At 45.2% G+C, this 15,771-nt stretch overlaps 1 protein-coding gene and 1 long non-coding RNA gene across 5 annotated transcripts in view; one reads left to right on the top strand and one right to left on the bottom strand.

Annotated features, from left to right (window-relative positions):
* fam189a2 (family with sequence similarity 189 member A2) overlaps window positions 1-15,771 on the top strand; it is a 109,541-nt gene that overhangs the window by 77,357 nt on the left and 16,413 nt on the right. For all 4 annotated transcript variants that reach the window (XM_041186785.1, XM_041186784.1, XM_041186787.1 and 1 more), the window contains one exon: window positions 2,598-2,727. In XM_041186785.1, the coding sequence (XP_041042719.1) occupies window positions 2,598-2,727 (130 nt within the window). The remainder of the gene's footprint in view (window positions 1-2,597; window positions 2,728-15,771) is intronic.
* On the bottom strand, window positions 2,381-4,446 carry LOC121277383. Its single transcript, XR_005942870.1, has 2 exons — window positions 4,228-4,446; window positions 2,381-2,698 (listed from the first exon to the last, which is right to left on the bottom strand). It is a non-coding gene; the product is annotated as an uncharacterized LOC121277383 (long non-coding RNA).

The raw sequence follows: 15,771 nt of genomic DNA, 5'->3' as shown, positions 1-15,771 counted from the left end.
AGGACCCACAACCCCCGGAGTGGAAGGAAGTCATCCTTGGTCTCGAGGGACTGCCTCAGAAGGAACAAAAGGGTTAGATTATAAGGAAAGGTTACAAAAACATGGCTGGTATTCCTTGGAATGCAAAAGGTTAAGGTGTGATTTTATTGAGGTTTTTTTTATCATTTTGAAAGGATCGAAGCAGGGGAAAGAGGGGAACTATTTCCGCTGCTGACAGGGAGACTAGGACAAGGGGCCATAACCTTAAACTCAGAACTAGGCCATTCAGGAGAGAAGTTGGGAAACACTTTTTCAAACAAAGGGTGGCAGAAGTGCGGAACACTCTTCCAAAAGAGCAGTAGATGTTTGCTAAATTAATAATTTAAAATCCAAGATCGATGGATTTATTGCTGTAAAGAGAGACATGTTACCAAAGCTTGCGCTCATCAGGATAAATGCAAGAATTCCAAATTTCAAACAATGACAACAATTTATACTGCAACACTCTTTTCTCCTGTAGTGTAAATTGTGATCGTTTGATATTCAAGTTCTCTACCACCAAGCAGCTGATGGATAGATTTTTGTTAGACAAGGATATTATAAGATGTGGAGCCAAGTGGGAGGAAGGAATTCAGATACAAGGCCAGCCATGATCTCATTGAAAAGCAGCACAGGCTCACAAGGTTGAATGGCCTTCTTCTGTTCCAATGAACTCATTTAAGCTTTCCCAGCAATACTTGCCTCTCCCAGGTGTCACAACACCTGTGCTTAGGGCTGAAGCTCAGTTGGTTCAGTCTAGTCCAGCCCAATTGGAGAATTTAATGCCATGCATCCCATTTAACCACTTACTTGTTCAAACTTGGCCTCGGAAAGCCCCAGTGGGATGTATGGCGTGGAAATCTAGACAGATCTCCCACAACATGGGGAGAGTTACACTGAATCCACTTAGCTTCTACCTTGAATAAAAACTGGTGAGAATTCCATGGTGAGGGAAGGGCAGACAGGCAGAATCTTTTGCCTATGTCCCTATTTCAAAGCATGTACAAGGATGATACCAGAACTGAGAGGTTATATGTATCAGGACTAAGCTGAGGCTCTTTTCTCTAGAAAAGAGAAGGCCGAGGGCTGACCAGATAGAGATCTTTTTAAAATAATGAAGAGATTTGATAGAGCAGGATATGGAGAAAATAATTCCACTTGTGGAGAAGATCAAAACTGGGATCATAACTATAAGATGGGGGTGGTGGTCCCCGGTCTGGGTCTGAGCTTTCTAGGACACAGGGTTTCTCAACTCTGCATCTTCTGTGTCTGTGGCACCTGTACTATGCTGCTGTGCATGTGTAAACCCGAGCCCATGAGTGAGTAGAGGCAGTGTTCTTCTCTGAGAATTCTGGACGGGTTTGGGTTGGGGGAGTCCAGGGGGTGAGAGGGTGGATGGGGTCTGGCCTGGAAAAGGTGGTCTAAGAGCCGACTTGGGGTGCTGGGGGTGCTTCTATGATCCCTTCAGCATCCCCCCCCCTTCCCCTTAGCTGATCAGCCTGGACTCACCAGGTCCAGGTGGACTGGCACTGACTACATGCTGAGTTCTGAGGAATGCTGCTTTGGGGGATCTCAAATATCCTGGGAACAGAACGGGAATAATCCTGGAATGTCAAATTGTTTGTATCAAATTTGTTCAAGCCTAGACCAATCGATTTTACCCAGCAGTGTGTAAGCAGATCGAGAATAAAACCACTTCTATCCATAACCTGATATCACTGCCCTTTGTCACTTGTCTCCAAGTGTATCTTACTATTAACACAACAGCAACAATAACTTGCATTTAGTTAGCATCTTTAATGTAGTAAAATGTCTGAAGATACTTCGCAGAAGCATTATCAACAAAATTTGATATGGTCGAGCCATAAAAGGAGATATTAGGATAGGTGACCAAAAACTTGGCCAAGGATCTAGGTTTTAAGGAGCGTCTTAAAGAAGGAGAGAGAGGTGGAGGGGTTTAGGGAGAGAATCCTAGAGCTTAGGGTCTAGGCGTTTGAAAGCATTGCTACCAAAATGGAATGATTACCATTGGGGATGCGCAAGAGGCAGAATTGGAGGAGAGCAAAGACCTTGGAGGGTTGTGGGGCTGGAGGAGATTACGGAGAGTTTGGGGGGTGGGGGAGGGGGTGGTGAGACCTTTGAGGGAATTGAAAATAAGGAGGAAAATTTTAAAATTGAGGCATTGGAGGCTGAAGAGACTTGGATCAATAAGTAGTGAAGGGGGCATATAGTTGGCAGTAGGCAGGTTCTCAGGCTCTGCTGGGTACTTTCAGAAAGGAAATAACCGCTAGGGATCGTGATGCTACTGTAGGCCATGATGTGTGTTGCATTCTGCATCATCAGCAAAGAAATCCTGCATATATTCCATGATCTTTATTTCAATACATACATCAAGATTGCTACCACTAAAAGGTTTCGTTTACAGCATTGATACATACTCATTATATAAAGATCTACAACACCTGTAACAGGAAATAAAAAATCTCAATAATCTTACAATTGCTCTGAACAGTGGTCTTGTTAGCGAGCTTGTAGGTAGTTGTGACTTAGTTGAAGACATGTTCCTGTTGTTGTTCCAGCATTCTGAGCAATGATGTCATTCCTCTGACTCATATCTATGCAACCAGGATGAAAGGGATCGAAGTGTTTTGTCCAGTGGAACCACCTCCCCCATATGAAGCTGTGGTGAGCAACCAAAACGACGAGCAGGTCAGTAAAGACTCCCCTTGTTTATCCAGTGAGCACGAGGAATGCGCTTTGGAAAAGGACCATGGCCGGAATTTTCCAGCCTATGCGTTCCCCTGCGGCGGGTCCGGCTGGCATGGGAATCTCCATTCACATCGGCAGGACTGGAAGATCCCACCGGCATGAGGGGCTTGGAAAATCCCAGCCCACTGGGCAGAAATTCTTCCTTTATTTTTTCATGGAATGTAGGCATCACTGGCAAGGCCAATGTTTGTTGCCCCAATCCCTAATTGCCCTTGTACTGAGTGGCTTGCTAGGCCATTTCAGGGGGCAGTTAAGAGTCAACCACATTGCTGCGGGTCTGGAGTCACATGCAGGCCAGACCAGGTGAGGATGGCAGGTTTCCTTCCCTAAAGGACATTAGTGAACCAAATGGGTTTTGCAATCAATGACAATTTCATGGTCACCATTACTGAGATTAGCTTTATAATTCCAGACTTATTATTAATTGAGTTTAAGTTCCACCAGCTGCCGTGGTGGGATTTGAACCATGTCCCCTGAGCATTAGCCTGGGCCTCTGGATTGCTTGTCTAGTGACATCACCACTGTGTCCCCCCAGAAGTTGGGCTTGGGGGTTATTGCATTGATTGTGCTCCCAACCCCACATTCAGTTCCATTGACTTCCAACCTGCTGGTGCATGGGTAGTCTCAGCAAGGGTGAGGAGAGAGAAATCTGGCAATGGTAGGCCTCACCACCTAGATGTTCCCCCTGAGAATCCCACCCAATTTCAGGCAGCAAGCCAGAGGAAATTTACCCACAGGTGATGACCATCTCTGACAGAGAGTCTATCCAGCTCCCCTTAACATTAACAGCACTGCTATCACTAAATTCCCCCCACCATCAACATTCTAGGAGTCACCATTGGCCAGAAATTTAATTGAGCCAGCTATATAAACTCTGCGGCTGCAACAACAGGTCAGAAGTTGGGAATTCTGTGGCAAGTAACTCACCACCAAAGCCTGTCCACCATCTACAAGGCACAAGTCAGGAATGTGATGGAATACTCTCCAGTTGTCTGGTTGAGTGCAGCTCCTACAACACTCAAGTACCTCAACATCATCCAGGATAAAGCAGTACAATTGATTGGGACCACATCCACAAACATTCACTCCCTTCACCACCGACATATAGTAGCAGCAGAGTACACCATCTACAAGATACACTGCAGCAACTCACCAAGGCTCCTTCGACGGCACATACCACCTAGGAGGACAAGGGCAACAGACACATGGGAACACCACCACCTGCAAGTTGCCCTCCAAACCACAACTCATCTTGACTTGGAAATATATCGCCGTTCCTTTGCTGTCGCTGAGTGGCGGACTTACAGTTAGTGGGGCTCTGTGCTCAGCTTCATTTTTGGGGTTCCACCCCCTCCCGCTCCACCCCAGGACCTCAAAGGCAAAGCCAAGAAAATACACAGATTGATCAGTGCTTCTTTCACTGTTGAAATCCAAGCTTACCTCTTGTCTGAATGATGGTAAAGATGGTAAATATTGCAACAAGAGGTGAGGAAACGTAGCACTTGCTGACGAGAAAAGCCAAATATCACCGACAGATTTATCACCGAGAGAGAGGGAGCGAGAACGGTAGGTCTGCAGATAGGAGAGGGAAGCTGACTAGATGCCCACTCGAACATCGATATGTCGGTCTGTTTGTATAATTCTGTTCAGAGGTAGAGATAGCAGACTGGAGCCCTGCACTGACAACGCATCTGTTACCTAGGAGACCGGAGAAACATTGCACTTTACTGAGATCTCATCATTCACTGGAAAATCTCATAACAGTGTGGAAGAGCACGAGCTGCTGCTGTGGTTTCAGGCCAGCCCATGTTACAATCATTTAAAGTCAAATTAAAACTTGGCTGGAGGTCAATGTTTCAGCTTTGAGCAAACTGGCTGAGGTTTTACTGAAACTCCTCTCCCCATCAAAGCTTGCTGATTGTTAAGAGAGAATGGGAATGCGTGGAGTGAGGCTCTGGGACTGCCCAGCATCTTCTCTCCAACCACGGTTTGTTTTCCAGTCCAGTTTCTGGTGTCTCTCTGAGCTGGACATGATGTCTGGAGTGAGAGCCAAAGAATGATTCTGAAGATGTGACTATGAAACCAGCTAATATGATATAGCCCAGAGCAGTGCCAGGCGAATCTGTCTCTATCTATTTCCTGTCATTGAGTCAGACTTGGCATTATTGAGGTAAAAAGTTAATCGTAAACATGTGTGTGGACTACAATTTCTCCTGTCCTAGCACGGTGGGCTAGTACTTTTAAAACCTTCTCATAGCCATACCAAAATTTAATGACCTGCAATTATATAGCGCCTCTCACAACCACCAGAAGTCTCAAACCTGTACAGCCAGTGAAGTACTTTTGAAATGAGAATGTGGGGAACGTCACAGCCAGTTTGCATCCAGTAAGCTCCCACAAACAATATGATAATGACCAGAATCTGTTTTGTGTGATGTTGATTGAGGGATTAATATTTGCTAGGACACCAAGGGTGTCACTTGCTCTTCCTCAGAATAGCCTCATGGGGCCTTTTACATCCAAAGGTGGACAGGTCAGCATTTCCCTGGAATGTCTGTCTGGACAGGAGTGGGACTCAAACCCACAGAGGCCAGGCCAGTTGCATTGGAGCCACCACTGACATGTTTAGTCTGTGGCCTTGCCTATTCATTCAAACAACCGATGAATAAGCTCCCGACTTGCATTGGCGATCACGGGCTGAGGGGAGCGGGCAGAGTTCACTATTGTTGGGTAGAGCGAGTTGGCTCACTGTATGCCCTAGTGGCCTGCTTTATGATTGTTGGCAAGCCTTGTATCAGAGAGAGAGAATGTGGGAGGAGAGGGATTTATCAAAAACAAGGGGGAAATGTAATACCTGTGGCAACCTGGATGGAAAAGGAGCAATTCCTGGTTACCTGTTCATATCATTTCTGAACATTTCAATCTCCTTTCAAACTTACTTTTCCAAGCATTGCTTTCCTGGTGGAATAGCAGAGACTTACTATTTACTTTGTGAAGGTTTGACAGAGACTGAGACAGACCCGCTTTGCGAAATGGTCAAGATGTTTTCTTCGGGTGTGTTTTTGTAGCTGATCGGAGGCGGACATGTTGCCGAGACCACCCCGGATGCCTGTCATTCCTGTCACTCACGGGACCCGGTCCCAAAAATTACTCACTTACTCTGCGTTTCCCTTTGTAACTTTGCGAATGTAGCATCAGTTCATGCGCCCAGTTTGAATGTTTGGAAACTCATTCACTTTGGGCTCCCCACAACAATCCGTGTCGCTTGGGGGGCTCCGTGCCATGACACGGTGTGTTTCATTGTAAATTTGCCTCTGCTGTCGCTGGGTCAAAATCCTGGGACTCTCTCTAGCAGCACTGTGGGTGTACCTACACGACATGGACTGCAGCGATTCAAGAAGGCGATGGCGTAGTGGTATTGTTGCTGTACTAGTCATCCCGGGACCCAGGGTAATGCTCTGGGGATCCGGATTTGAATCCATCCACGGCAGATGGTGAAATTTGAATTCAATAGAAACCTGGAATTAAAAGTGTAATGATGGACCACAAAACCATTGTTGTAAAAACCCATCTGGTTCACTAATGCCTTTTAGGGAAGGAAATCTGCCGTCCTTATCTGGTCTGGCCTGCATGTGACACCAGACCCACAGCGATGTGGTTGACTCTTAAATGCCCTCTGAACCAGGGCAATTAGGGATGAGTAGTAAATGCTGCCCTGGCCAGTGATGCCTACATCCCATGAATGAATTAAAAAAAGAATTAGGGATGGGGCAATAAATACTGGCCCAGCCAGTGACGCCTACATCTGGTGAATGAATAAAAAAACCCCCAGTATTCTGATTTTACAGTTTAAGCTGACCTATTTCTTCCCAGTACAATAGACTGTTAAGCACATAGTACCCTCATATTATGTCAAGAACCTCTTTGAACAATATGTGTTCATCTTGCTGATCAGACCGAAATTGAAGATTTCCTGCATTTGCTATTTGTGGGGCGATTGTTAACACCAGTTATGTAATTGCCACAAAGTGGGGAGCACAGAATTTTCCTGGGGTAATTAGAAAGGAATTAAATCAAATATCCTCTTTTCAAAGAAACACTGATCCACATTGACAATACGAGGACAGGTTTCTATAAGTGGAAGTATTTCGAGTTTAATATTTACATTGGCTGAATTCCACCAGTTAGCTGAACAATATGTTATTTATATTGGGAGGACAGAGATGGATTATGTACTTACAAGAAGGCACTTTAATTGAAAGGATTGTGCTTAACGGAGTGAGCTTCCTCGCAAATGAATAGGGACATATTTTGATCTCGAGAAACAAAACCCACTTAACATCTGTCCGAGGAAATGAAGACAACTTCTGATCAGACCCACTGTTTCAACAACAGGCTGCATTTATACAGTATCATTAACATGTCGCAAGGTGCTCCACAGGAGCGATTATCAAACTGAATTTGACTCTGAGCCACATAAGGGGATATTATGACGGTGACCAAAGGTTTGGTCAAAGTGGTAGGTTTTGAGGAGCGTCTTAGAACTGGAAAGAGACAGGTAGAGAGGTGGACAGGTGTAGAGAGAGAATTCCATATCTTAAGGCCTTGGCAGGCGATAGCGCGACCGCCAGTAGTGGTGTGATGGAAACAGAGGATGCTGAAGAGACTGGACTTAGAGGAGTGCAGATAGCACAGAGGGTTGTGGGGCTGGAGGAGATGGCAGAGATAGAGAGGGGCAAGGGGTATGGAGGGAGTTATAAACAAGGATGGAAACTTTTATCGGCTGTGGGAATTTCTGTAAATACACTCCCAAACGTAATCTAACAAAACCCCGGAAGACTCAACATCTCCCCGTCTGAGCAGCATTCGACCCAGGATGCAACCCAACACAACCAGCAGAGAAAAGAGAGACTAGCTTTTATATAGCACCTTTTGAAGCTCGGAAATTCCAAAGCTTTATGCCATGAAGTACTCTCGAAGCAGTCACTGTGATGTAGGAAAACATACCAGACAATTTATGCACAGCAAGCTCCCACAAACAGCAATGTAATAATGATCAGATAATCTGCTTTTTGGTGGAGTAGGGATGAATGCTGACCAGGAAGAACTCTCCTGCTTTGCTTTGAAATTGTGGCTGTGGATCTTTTACATCCATCAGAGAGGGCAGACAGGGCCTTGGTTTATTGCCTCATCCGAAAGGTGGCATCTTGGGCAGTGCAACAGTCCTTCAGTGCTGCATTGGAGCGTTGGCCTAGATTTTTTGCTCAGGTCCCTGGAAGGGGACCTGATCTGAACTTGTGGCACTGTTCCCACCCACGTGTTTAAGCCGGGTGTTCGACAGATTTTAACTGCTGGGCACTCGTTTGGATGCTGCCAGTCAGCTTGTTCCCTGGTTCTTGTCAGGTGCACTAGTCATTATCATGTTGCTGTTTGGGGGATATTGCTGTGCGCAAACTGCTGCATTTCCTACATTACAACAGCGACTTCACTTCAGAAAGAAACCTCATTGGTTGCAACATGGCTTTGGGGTGTCCTGAGGCCGTGAACGGTGCTGTAGAAATGCAGGTTCTTTCTTGGTTTCGATTAGGTTCAATGAGAGAATTAGATGGATAGAATGTCCAAACAGGAATGTGGACAGAAATCAGAAAAAAGCCTCAATGCCTTTTTTTAATTCGATTAAAAGTGACAGCTAGTTTCAGCCTTTTGACACTCAGGGAGATTTGAACCCTGCTTGCGAAATTGGGGTAGGCCTGGCTTTGAATGACTTCACAGTCCCCTTAGCTGCTGCTTCTTGGGTTTATTCCCCTGTTTGTTTAAATATCAAGCTGCTACATGGCAGTGGTCCCGGGTGGAAAACTTGCGTTCCGCCTCCCCCCCACCCCAGCCCAAGGAGCATCAGCTACATCACTTCCCCTTCGGCCCAGCCGTGAAAGAGGATTGACTTAATCCTGAACACTTCCTTCCTCATGTTGCCAGGCATTGTCTTTCCTGATTTGATGTATGTGTTGTTTATGAATATCCATAGTTTTTATACGTTTCTCAGTTGAGTGGTCTACGGTGCTGGTGAAGTTTAATTTTGGGGAGGGGCTGATGGCTTGTCCTCTATCGGTCACCGGTTTTGCTTTTGTGTTTTGTACAATTGAAAGGCTTCTCATTCTGTGGGATAGTTAGTTACCGGTGGGGGGGGCGGTGGGGTGGGGTGGGGGTTGGGGGGGGGTTGCGGGGGGGGGGCGGTGAGGAGGAAAGAGTTATGTGCATGGACAGGGTTGAAAGGAAGTGATTCAGTCACCCCCCAACAAATGCTTCTTTTGTAGGAAGGAACATAGGAGCAGGAGTAGACCATTTGGCCCTTCGAGCCTGCTCTGCCATTCAAGAAAATCATGGCCACCTGATTGTGGTCTCAACTCCACTCTCCTGTTTCCCCCCCACCCCCTTCCCCATAACCCTGGAATCTCTTGTCTATCAAAAATCTGTCTAACATTGCCACTTTTTCACTGATCTACGTTAGCTTCTGATCCTGCAACATTATAATTCTCAACCTTGTTTTCAAATCACTCGATGCCCTCGCCCCTCCCTACCACTGTAACCTCTCCCAGCCCCGCACCCCTCCAAGACATCTGTGCTCCTCCATTTCTGGCCTCTTGAGCATCCCCTATTTCCAACATTCCACCATTGGTGCCCATGTCTTCAGCCGTGAAAGACCCAGACACCCAGACCAGCTCAGGGAACATGGGTTCAAATCCCACCACAGCAATTCTGTCCCTAAACCCAAACATCTCTCTCTCTCTATTGAGACACTCCATAAAATCGACATACTTAACCAAGTTCTTCTAGTTCTTTCATGGAATAGTGGGTGTCACATTTGTTGCCTATCCTTAATTGCCCCTTGAATTGAGTGGTTTACCAGGCCATTTCAGAGGGCAATTAAGAGTCAGCCACATTACTGTGGATCTGGAGTCAAATGTGGGCCAGACGAGGACAGTAAGGCTTCCTTCCCTGAAGGGCAACCAGATGGGTTTTTCATGACAGTCAGTGGCAGTTTCATGGTCACCGTGATTCCAGATTTTATATTAACTGAATTTAAATCCCAACTGCCTTGGTGGGATTTGAACCCATGTTCCCAGAGCATTAACCCAGGCTGCTGGACTACTAGTCCAGTGACATTATCACTATGTCACCATCTCCCGCTGTCCTTATGTGGCTCAGTGTCAAGCTTTTTGATAATCCTCCTGTGAAGCACCTCATAGAGTCATAGAGGTCTACAGCACAGAAAAAGGCCCTTTAGCCCATCGAGACTGCGCCGGTCAAACAAGTACCTAACTGCTCTAATCCCTTTTTCCAGCACTAGGCCCATTGCCTTGCATGGCATTGCAAGTGCACATCCAAATATTTTTAAATGTTATGAGGGTTTCTGACCCTCATCACCTCACACTTAGCCGGATTAAATTCCATTTGCCACTGCTCAGCCCATCTGACCAGCTTGTCTATATCCTCCTGTAACCTAAGGCTATCCTCCTCACTATTTACCACCCCACCAATTTCGTGTTATTCCCAAACTTACTGATCAACCCTCCTACATTCAGGTCTAAATCGTTTATATATACCACAAACAGCAAGGGACCCAACACCAATCCCTGTGGAACCCCTCTAGACACAGGCATCCAGTCACAAAAACATCCCTCGACCATCACTCTCTACTTCCTGCCACTCAGCCAATTCTGGATCCAATTTGCCAAATTGCTTTCGACCCCATGGGCTTTTACCTTCATTATCAGTCTCCTATGCCCCGGGATATTTTACAATGTTAAAGGTGCTGTATAAATGCAAGTTGTTGTTTGAGTGTAGTGTTGGCTGAGGATTTATTTTTCTCCTCTCCATTCCTGAGAGGAATTTTACATTCTGGGATACACTTACACATTGGGCTGAATTTTATGTGCCCCCAGTAGGCATGTTTCCCATGGTGGGTGGGGGAAGCATGTAAATTTGGGTGGGTGACCATCCAACCACCTTCCTGTCCACCCTTAACTTCTCCGCCATAATGCCTGGAGTGGGTGGGTGCCAAAATTGGGTTTTGAAATGCAATTGTTACTAATTGTCCTACTTGGCTTGTCATAGTCATGTGACCTCTGCCATGAGGGAAAGCCCAGGGGCAGCCATGTTCCATTCAGTTCAATAAAGCCCCTATACAGAAAGACTGTAGTCTTTGAGCTCACAACATGGTGTCAGAAATGGAGCTAAGATTGAGTTTTGAAAAGCTGGAAGAGAAGCCACAACTACTGAAAAAGAAACGCTGAAATGTTCCAAACTGCTGAAAAAATACACAGACAAGGAAAAGCTGAAGGCTGCAAGTAAAATACTGGGTGAGACAAAAATGGCTGTAAATTTTCTACTCTCAGCTACTGTTGAAATGAAAGGTGATATGTGGAGAACTGGCATTTCCAATTGTAATGGCAAAACCACGAGAACCCCAAGTAAATGTAACTTATGAACGGAATGTGTTCAACATTGGGGCCCAAGGTGAAAGAGTCCATGTGACAGCACCAACCCAACTTGCAGAATCATGTGAATTTGGGCAACTAAAAGATGATCTAATTAAAGATAGAATTGTCTCAGGCATAAGAGACCTGACAGTGAGAGCAAGTCTACTGAGAGAGGAGAAACTTACTCTCAAGAAAGTGATATTTGTATGCAGGAACACGGAGGTTGTAAAACATCAGCTAGAGCAAATGTATGACAGAACAGACCAGGAGATACATTATGCTGAGACATATTCTGGGTCGAAAGAGTACAACTATCACAGAAAAAGGGCAGAATGCAAGTCCTGTGGAGGACACCATACAAAGGAAAAGAAGCATTGGCTGAGGTGGGGAAAGCAGTGTTTTAACCGCAAGAAGCATTTCACACACAAGTATTTGGCTAGAAAGAAGCAAACCCTGCCTGTACAGATGGCCACTGCAGAGTCTGATGAAGAACTATGCACAATACAAAAAGTTGGTTCTGTCAAGTCTGTAGGTGATAAATGGTTTGTGACTGTTAGAATGATGCCTGCTGGAGGATCCAAAAATGAAGCCGTCGAAAGTAAGGTTGAGGCTATATGATGGCAAGATACTCATACCGAGAGGACAGAGTAATGTGAGAGCCCAATGCAATGGCAAGAAGGAAGTTCTGGAGTTTCAGATCACAGCCAGTATACAACAGCCACTCATCTCAGCTGGAGCAAGCCTAAAGCTTGGACTGATAACCCTAAACGTGCCAACAGAGGTTCACAATGTGTCTCAGCACACTAAACCATGACTGCCAAACAGATCCTAGAGGAGTACGAAGATGTGTTTACAGAGTTTGGATGTCTACCTACAGAATGTCATCTTGAAGTAGATGAGAGTATAAGACCATTTCAGCATCTGCCGAGAAGAATTCCAGCTGCCCGCAAGTCAAGCCTAAAAGACAAGGTAGAAGAGCTGGAAAAGAATGGAGTAATCAAGAAAGTGACAATTCCAACAGACTGGCCTAGCAGCATGATAACAGTGAAACAACCTGGAAATCTGACAGTATTTATAGAACCAAAGGATCTAAATAAAGCACTGAAGAGATCTCACTACCCATGACAACCATTGAAGGAATTTTGCCACAACTTGCCAAGGTAAAGAGTTTTACTACCCTAGATGCGAAGGATGGTTCCTGGCAAGTGAAGCTTAATGCCAGCAGCAGCTCTCTAACTACATTCTGAGCGTTGTTCAGGAGATACAGATGGTTGCACAAGCTGTTTGGCATTTTAACAGCTCCAGAAGAGTATCAACAGCATGAGATGGTCAGTGATCTCCCCAATGTGGAAACTGTAGTGGATCATGTGAGGACACAATGGAAGAAGCCACTACTGACTATGATCAGAATCTAGTGCGACTGCTAGAGAGAACTCGCCAGATGAACCTGAAGCTGAACAAGAAAAAAATTGCAACTGAATAGGAATGGATTCAAGTACATCCATGTGTCAGGCAATGACCATCTCCACCAAGATGGAATCTAACCATCGCTCCTTGACATTCAGTGCCATCACTGACTCCCTCACTATCAACATCCTGGGGGCTATCATTGACCAGAAGCTGAACTGGACTAGCCATATAAATACTGTGGCTATAAGAGCAGGTCAGAAGCTAGGAATCTTGCAGCGAGTAACTCAATCCTGACCACAGTCTATGAGGCACAAGTTAGGAGTGTGATGGAATACTCCCCACTTGCCTGGATGAGTGCAGCTCTCACAACACTCAAGAAGCTCAACACCATCCATGACAAAACAGCTCGCTAGATTGGCACCCCCATCCACAAACATTCACTCCCTCCATCACTGACGTACAGTAGCAGCAGTGTGTACCATCTACAGGATGCACTGCAGGAACTCACCAAGGATCCTTAGACAGTACCTTCCAAACCCACAACCGCTACCATCTAGAAGGACAAGGGCAGCAGACACATGGGAACCACCACCACCTGGAAGTTCCCCTCCAAACCACTCACCATCCTGACTTGGAAATATATCGCCTTTCCTTCACTGTCATTGGGTCAAAATCCTGGAAATACCTCCCTAACAGCACTGTGGGTGTACCTACAGTGGCTCAAGAAGGCAACTCACTACCATCTTCTCAAGGGCAATTAGGGATGGGCAATAAATGCTGGCCTAGCCAGCGATGTCCGCATCCTGTGAACGAATTTTTAAAAAAACGCAGAAGATCAGAATTGGAGAAGCGCAGAGATCTTGGAGATTTGTAGGCTGGGGAAAGACTCATAGAGAGATTGAAAACAAGGTTGAGAATTTTAACCCAGTTCTGATGAAGATTCCTACCTCAACTGTCAATCTTTATATTCCTTACTTTTAAAAAAAAACTTATTTTCTTTCTTCTGTAGGAAAGGGAAGGCTGAGGGGGCGACCCCAAAGAGTTCTTTAAGATTATGATGTGTTGGGTAGGATAGATATAAATAAGATTTTAACACTTGAGGGGAGACCAAAATTAGGGGCCATCAGTATAAGATGCTGTAGTCACAAAGAAATTCAAGAGGAACTTCTTCACTCAGAGAAGTGGTCAGAATGTGGAGCTCGCTCTCACGAGGAGAGGGATTGAGGTGAGATGTGTTTAAAAAGAAACTGAAAAACAAGGAGAAAGGAATAGAAGGAAATGATGATAGAGGGAGATAAAGTAGAGAGGGAGGGAGTTCATGTGGAGCCTGGACCATTTGGGCCAAACGGCCTATCTCTGTGCTGTAAATTCTATCTTCACTGCAATGTCTGCTATTTAAATTTAAATTTATATTTTCTAACAATAAAAGTCACATTATGCAACATACTTACATTGCTGCCATAACCAGGAGGAACAAGATGGACTCATGATTGTAGTTGCAATGATGTTCTCAAAAATGCTGTTTCCTCTTTTTAAAAAAAAAGTTAATAAAATAGCACAACAGTTCCTCTTGCAAACTCCCTTTTCCCTCCTCTCTCTCAGGTTGTAAGGACAGTCATTTCACCCTTGTGTAGACACAACTGCTCAGGGTCAATTTGCACTTGTTTACATGTCTTCCATGAATAAAAAAAACCATAGGTCATGTACTGACAGCAAGAAGTCTTTGCCCGGATCCTGACAAGGTGACAGCTGGAGCAGTGAGGCAGCGACCAACAGATGTGAAAGCAGTGCAGTGATTTGTTGGATTCGTCAACTACCTAGCAAAAGTTTTTGCCTAATTTGTCACTGCAAGGTTAACCACTACGCAAGCTCGCTGTCAAGGACATGCTGTGGTATTGGGGCACAGAACAAGAAGCAGCGCTCACCAAAATCAAACAACTGGTGACAACAGAACCAATGCTGAAGGCACTGTGATGACAATGATGAAGTTAACTTGTGGCACTAGTGAGACAGGTCTTGGAGCAACCCTAATGCAGCAAGGACAACCAGTTGCATTTGCACCCAGGGCGTAAATGCAAACAGAATGATGCTACGCTCAGATTAAGAAAGAGTGCCTGGCTATTGTTTTTGCTTGTGAGCACTTTTATCAATACCTGCTTGCGGGAGACAAAATAACAGTGGAGTCTGACCACAAACCACTTTAAAGCATTTTTCTCAAACCGTACTATCTGCTCCAGAGTGTCAGCAAAGGATGTAATGTTGTTTACAGAGATATCATCTGGATGTGACAAGCAAGCAAAAGAAACAGTTGTATATCGTAGACATGCTGTTGAGAGCAGTGCTTCCCATGAAGAAAGCTGAGGAAGCTACAACAGATTCAATGTAAGGCAGCAGCTCGACATGCTCTGGAGGTTATCAACCCAGCAGAGACATTGAATGTGATAGACAAGCGCCTTGCTCCAATCAAGCAAACAGCCCAACAAGATGCAACTCTCCAAGTGCTGCAAGAAGTAGTAATGAAAGGATGGCCTAAGAGCATCAAGCACACACCTGTGGTCACAAGAGTATATTGAGCACACCAAGACAAATTGACAACCCAAGATGCCATCCTGTACAAAGGAAGTGGAGTCATTATTCCTAAGGAGCTGAGAGGAGCGATGCTGAAGCACATCCATGCAAGCCATCAAGGAATGAAATCGAGTCTGAGGAAGGCAAGAGAAGTGCTCTACTGGCCAAAGATGAGCAATGCAATGAAGGACCACATCAGCCAGTGCAGTGTTTATAACAAATATCAAGCTAAACAGGCTAGAGAGAGGTTGATGACACATGACATCCCAGACAGACCATGGATGAAGCTGGGAGTAGACCTCTTCATTATAGCAGGAATTGATTATCTTGTCACTCTAGACTACTATCCTGACTACTGGGAGCTAGACCAGCTGACTTCAACAATGACTGGAGAGATAGTAGAATGCTTGAAAGCACACTTCAGTTGTGACAACATTCCAGACATTGTGATGAGTAACAATGGTCCTTAGCTCACAAGTGAAAAATCTAGCCGTTTCAGGATTGGGCCACACATCATCTCCACACT

The sequence above is a fragment of the Carcharodon carcharias genome, chromosome 4 (assembly GCF_017639515.1).
Source record: "Carcharodon carcharias isolate sCarCar2 chromosome 4, sCarCar2.pri, whole genome shotgun sequence".
Classification (NCBI taxonomy): domain Eukaryota; kingdom Metazoa; phylum Chordata; class Chondrichthyes; order Lamniformes; family Lamnidae; genus Carcharodon; species Carcharodon carcharias.
This window is presented reverse-complemented; position numbering and strand designations above follow the sequence as displayed.